Source organism: Micropterus dolomieu, unplaced genomic scaffold, assembly GCF_021292245.1.
Source record: "Micropterus dolomieu isolate WLL.071019.BEF.003 ecotype Adirondacks unplaced genomic scaffold, ASM2129224v1 contig_9651, whole genome shotgun sequence".
Classification (NCBI taxonomy): domain Eukaryota; kingdom Metazoa; phylum Chordata; class Actinopteri; order Centrarchiformes; family Centrarchidae; genus Micropterus; species Micropterus dolomieu.
Window position 1 is genome coordinate 35,972 of NW_025738637.1, and position 6,248 is coordinate 42,219.

The 6,248-nt window shown below is 39.7% G+C and overlaps 1 protein-coding gene across 1 annotated transcript; it reads right to left on the reverse strand.

The window, feature by feature from the left end:
• Positions 1-211: 211 nt before the first annotated feature.
• On the reverse strand, positions 212-1,809 carry LOC123965408. The gene is made up of 5 exons (XM_046041927.1): positions 1,705-1,809; positions 889-1,590; positions 621-749; positions 498-541; positions 212-372 (listed from the first exon to the last, which is right to left on the reverse strand). Exons 1-5 carry the CDS (start codon positions 1,745-1,747, stop codon positions 250-252), a joined length of 1,041 nt encoding a protein of 346 aa, XP_045897883.1. The 5' UTR covers positions 1,748-1,809; the 3' UTR covers positions 212-249.
• Between the last annotated feature and the right edge of the window lie 4,439 nt (positions 1,810-6,248).

The window sequence follows — 6,248 nt, forward strand, 5'->3', positions numbered from 1 at the left end:
TAATAGGTCTTGGGGGATTTTCAAGATGCTGCTTTGTCTACGTCTGTTTACAGTATTATATTGTATACATGAAGATGCTGATCCATGTGATTGTTGAACACTTTCAGAACAAAATGAACATACAAAATACTGCAAACACATTACACAAAAAAATGGATTTATTTTTATAATATTATACATTTAGTCGTGTGAAGTGGAAAGAGAGATAATTTTAAAAGTTTGAGAAGTGGTGAAGTCCTATTTAACTTTTCACTCTTTTCGACTCCTTACTCTGGAGTATACACAAACACTCTCCACGTTGTCCTCTTGGCGAAGTCGTTTGCTCTTTCTGTTCAGACTCAGCGCAGCATAATGGAGAATGTCATCTTGGCTCTAGTAATGACAAAATGCAAATTATGTGAGATATACAGTATAGTACTTGAAGTAAAAATACCATAGCTATTATTGGCATCTTATTTATTTAGCGGTGTACATTTGGCTTGTATTATTTCACCTACCATGGCATCAGAAGCTGCTGAACATGTCACATGAGAAACAGTCCCTGCAAAGTAAAATACATGAACAATCAAGCAACGTCAATACAGAAAAATATGTAGATACCTTAATTCTGAAATTCTTACCTTTGCAGACAGAGCATGACTTTTGTTTCAACTTGTACATGATGAAAGCCAAGACAAGGAGCACGATAATGGAAACTGTCAACGCCAGACAAAGACAATACACCAGGAGGGGGAGTTTGGTAGAACTTCCTAACATGCAGCCAAGAGAAAACATATTTCACTATCCCTGTTATATATTTAGATTTATCGATATACAATAAATATGGTCAATTGAACTAGTTCAGGGTGAAAAAAAAAATCATATGTATTATAAGCCGTTATCACCTACCTGTAATCTCCACTCTGGTTCCATTTCCAAACACAATCTCCCCACAGGAGGCCAGAGCACAGTAGTACATCCCTGCATCAGAGGAGCTCACAGACTTAATAGCAAGGTTTAAAGTGCAGTTTTTCATACGAGACTCTTCACTGGAAAGGTTTTCACACTGTCCCGCGCTGCGATACATGACTGCAGGTTGACCCGCTCCATGTCTGAACCAGTAGAGGCTCTGCTCCCCTGCACATGGTTCAGCGTATGCTGTACAGCTCAAATTCACAGAGTCTCCAGACCAAAGTGGCTCCAACGCTGGTTGATGGACAACAGCTTGGATGTTGGACAGCGATGTTTTGACATGAAGAAAAGCTCCTTGTCCAAATTCTATTGCGCTGAATTCTGAAATCCCACAGTAATATGTTGCTGAATCCAAGAGTTGAAGGTTGGTGATTATGAGATGGTTGGAACCGTCTTTATCTTCTGCTGAGATTTGAAACCTTTCTTTATATGCAGGGTAGATGGTAGCATCTGGGTTATGCTTTATCCGATATGATATAATGAGAGGCTTGCTTCCCAAACTTTGCTGGTACCAAAAAAGGACAGATGCAGCGTCATCTTGACAAAAGCATCGCAAAGTCACATTCTGTCCAGCTTTAGCTGTTATGATGCCACTATCCTGAGTTATACCTGAGGTCTTGTTAACAGCTGGAACCTGAGCTGTGTAGAAATGCATACAATAATATTATTTATACATTTTTAAACCTCAACCTTCTCAATCAAAATGATATTCATGAACACATAAACTATGAAAATGTTATAAAAAAAACTTACAGATTTTACAGAGAAGCAGAAGAAACATGTAAAGTGGCATCATCCCTGAAGCTCTGCAGTCTGTATCTTCTGTGTTGACCTACTCACCCAACTCTTATAGGAGACGGAGGCTGTTTGTGATTGGCTAAGCTGACTGGTTCGGTTAAGAGGGATTTGTTCTTTTGAAAAAGACAAGTCTGATCAGGTGAAAAGAGGTGCAATATTGTGGGGTGTGAGTCTTTTTTCTTGTTAGATCATTGTTGTTTTACGTTTGAGGACAGTATGTGTGACAACATGTTTACAGCCTGATACAAATAAATTAATTTTAATCTCTATAGCTACTTTCCATATTCATGACAATTGTATGGAGGTTGAATTTTTCTATAACTTACCTGTTTAAATTATATGAAGACTTAATATATGCATAATTAAGGACACGGCTGCTTTGAGAGACAGCTGGGTGCCCTCTCAGGTGGTTAGACCATAGACAGTATATTACTGGACGAAGCCACCCCACGGGTTTGAATGGAGAGCAGTGAAGCCAGTTTTGGTACTATGAAATACTGCTACAGGGCTATTTCCTGTTGGAACCAGTGTCTACTGCGGAACTACTATTTAACCCCTTAGGCTAGATGCTAAGTGGTTCAGCAGCCAGGCATCATTTGGCCTGCCTCAGCTCATTTTTGGATTAGCCAGAGTGGCATTTTGTAGTAGATACCATGTCAACTACCGTGGTGCGCTGCTGACCAGAGCACATCATAGCCCTATGCACTGTAGCCTATCATTGTTATGATTCTCTCACCCTGCGCAGTAGTGGTCCTGCACCCAGCCAGCTCAGCTGTCAATCATGACCTAAAACCCTCTTTTTAGGAATCAATAACTAATTAATGCCAAACATCAGAAAAATGACCTATTTACCACCTAATAACATGGAGGGGGCGGGGTGTAGGACCTATACTACAGCCAGTCACCAGGGGGCAATCAAGATGATTTGGCTTCACTTTTGGGGAGCTAGCTAGCTAGTTTTCCAAGCTTGCTAATGTTAGAACTTGTTCCCACTAGATGTTAACTTTTGTTCATGCTATTTCAGTAACTTCAGTAAGTGTTCTTAGCTAGCTAGCCATAGCTGTTCATGGGTCCAGATGTGGTTTTGACAAATTACCACAATGTTAAAAGTCACAGCAAGAAGAAGTATGGAATCTTTATGCAATAATTTAATACGTCAAATTCTATAGTGGCAGCCCTGCTGCCAGTCCCAATTTGCCAATGCCATTCTTCTTCTTCCGATGAGGAAATGCACATAGGCCCAGTCCTATCCCAAACTGCCTCAACTTGTGAGCTAATATCCTGATGGTGGTGCTCGAGCAACTGTCTTAAGGTTAAAACTTCCCATTCATAAATCATTCAAACATGGAAGGAATTATGAAGTCCATCACTCTGTTTTTCTCAAAAACTGTTAAACTAATTTAACACTCTCAAATGTTTTGCTTCATTGACAACAAACGTGCCACACTGCATCTTCAGACTTTCCCTTTTGAGTTATTACAAATTGAGCCCACATTGCATCAAAATGTTTAATGTAGTCCTAATGCAAATTCTTGCTAAATGAATCTCCAGTGTTGTGGTAGATGTAGTGTGGAAATTTTAGAATTGTGTCTCAAAAACAAAATTGTTGACAGTATACAGCATCTCGGTTTGTCAGCTAGAGCAATCAGCCACATGATTTCAAAGATATTTGAAATAATTAGGGTCCAAGCAGTTCTGCTGACACACCCTGTATTTGTCATTTTGTCCTCTTCCTGTTTTCATCGTCCTCCTCTTTCTCCTTCTTTTTCTTCCCCCCAACCCTGACTCACTGCTGTGCAGCAGCTATCATTTTTATTTTCACATTTTATTATGCCTACTACAAATCCCATATAACCTTATGTAACCACTTCCTCATTCATACCATTTAGACTCTGCCCAGACATATGTTGGTTTCACTTCATTTCTTTACAGAAAACTTGCAAATTACTTGAAATACAATCCACCAATCACATAATTTCTGTATGCTAATGCAGTTTGAATAAATGTAGTATGAAGTATTTAGAATGAGAGTAGCAGTCATTTAAAGTACACATTATTTGTAGGACATGACTTAAAAATAAAACTGAATTTATTAAAAAATACCATTAGTATCCTTTAAACAGAAGCTGGCTAGAGAGGTTTGTGGATATGATTTTCAGTCACATGTTGCCTGATTTTAACGTTGCAGTGAGAGAAATGGTCGGATTGTTGTCAGGCATTCGCACCTGTTCCCACGCTTTAACCAGCTTCAGTCCTTCGGTCTAACTCTGTCAGACCCTTGCAAATTTAATAGCATTGTCAACACGTGGAGTTGACCTTTACCCAGAAGAAGCGGGCCACTGGTTGTGACTCAACAATGCCTTTTGATGTTTGTGGTCTGTATGTACATGCTTTAACAAAACTGCGGTAAATGTTCTACAGTTTTTGATTCAGTAGAGACGAGGGATTACTGACTTCTCACTTGAACGCATACTTCCTGAGTCATGCAAAGTGACAGTAGGACGACCTAATGTTCACTGTTTCTCAAACCAGTCATAGCTCAAAAGGAACATAGATCCTCCCATTCTTGCTTTAAGAGAATGTGAGTCAGACAAAAGTAAAAGAGGAAGCAGTGCTGGTACTTGTTTGTCTTCAATATCCTATCAGTGTCATTTGGAACTAGGTGCTCAATACTGTCAAGTTTTGTGCTTCCCAAAAATGTGTGGGTGGAGGACGCTTTTTGCTCTTGCTCTATCATTAGTTCAACTAACTGTAAGCCTTTCTTCCTTTGCTTTCTTGTTTCCAAACTAAAATCCACACATGTATCATGCATTTTAAGAAAGCAACTCTGCCCAATATCTTGAGAACTAATGAAAATTGCTGCACGTGGGAGAAGTTTGCCCTCAGGCCACCGCTTCAAGCCAGGTCAGGTTTAGAGACCTAATTGTTTAGGTTTAGGAAAAAAGAAAGGCAGTGTCTGTCTACCAGAAAACCCTGAAGACAAACTTCTCCCACGTGCTTATGATTTTACCTTCTTGTAGACATATGGCATTATGTAACTTTTTATTATAAGTCATGGAATCTTTTATCCAGTAAGATATGAAAAAGTCTATCCTCGAATTCACTGTCATGTATCACTGCTATCTTGCTGTTTTTAAATATTAAATGTTGCTACCCTCTCTTTTGAAGTTCTACAGCTTCATGCTTTGAACCACACACTTACCAATTTAGCTTTCAATGGGCTCCTAAACCTTCAGCGTGCTCTAAATTAACTTTTTTACATCAGTTAGATTTCTGGTAGCTGGTTAGACATTACATTGGGAGTTCATGCGCTCTAAGCTTCAGTGGGGCCAGAGAGTGGTAGCTGCTGCTGTGGTTTGCTACATGAAAAAAAATCTTTTCACTCTTCATACACACGATGAGTATCTTCATAGTTTTTTCGTACCAATATTTGCCATAACCTTTGGAAATAAGTCAGAAAGTCAGTTGTTTGTTTTTTGTTTATGTACGTTCCAAGTGTGAGTTACACTGGTAACAGGCTAGATGAATGTAAAAATAGGATTCTGTGAACGAGAAGTGAAAGAGCGAAGGTGTTATTGTGAAGCTGCTGGAACAAACAAATAGCATCACAAATAAAACCACATAGACATCCTGTCAGGGGGGGGGAGGGGGGTGACAAAACAAAACCACCAGTGGGCTGAAGTTGACGTGAGCAAGCTTGACCAGAGCGGGAACTCAGAAGTTCCCGCCATCTTCAGTCGGCTCACTGTCTCGTCTCGTGTTTGAGAGAAACAAACACCTTTATTACATAGTGCTCAACAGATGCAATGTTTTCTGAGGAGAGATGGGATATAGGAAAAGAAAAAGCCCATTTGTGACAGTGAAAATGTTAAAGAACCAAGAAAAATGATTTGATCATAATACATAGTTATGATGATTAAAAGCTGACCAACTCACTGAAGAAATTTGGCTGCTTAAACAATCAAAACATCTGGTGAAAACTAAAAAACTGAGTATTGCTTATTGCATAGTGACATGACATGTTGCTGTCACAGTGCTCTGGGGCTCTGAAAAAAAGGGATGAGGGATGACTTCTATGTCAGTCGACCACAACAATACCTCCAAGCACATGACTCTGTGGCTGGAACAAAAACGACACAACTCACAAGTTCCTCTGAAATGTTCAAATGCACCTATTGAGCCTTTCTCTGTGGTTTGTTGCCTTTAAATAACGTATCTGTCCAATCTTAGATCTCTGATGGTCCCAGCAACATGTAACTGCTGTGTGATCAATAGGGCTGTCCCCGACTAAGGATTTACATAGTCGAATCAGAACTGTCAAGTCCTGCCTATAGTTGACTGATTGTCGAATCATGTGTGTTTTTGTGTGTGTGTATGGGGGGGGGGTTACACACGGTAGCTCTGCTTTAATCTTGAGAAGCTGCAGAGCTGCAGTCTCTGTTCATTCAACTTACACTGTAAATTTCCAGCTAAACTGAGGCTTTATTGTTGACCCCTTT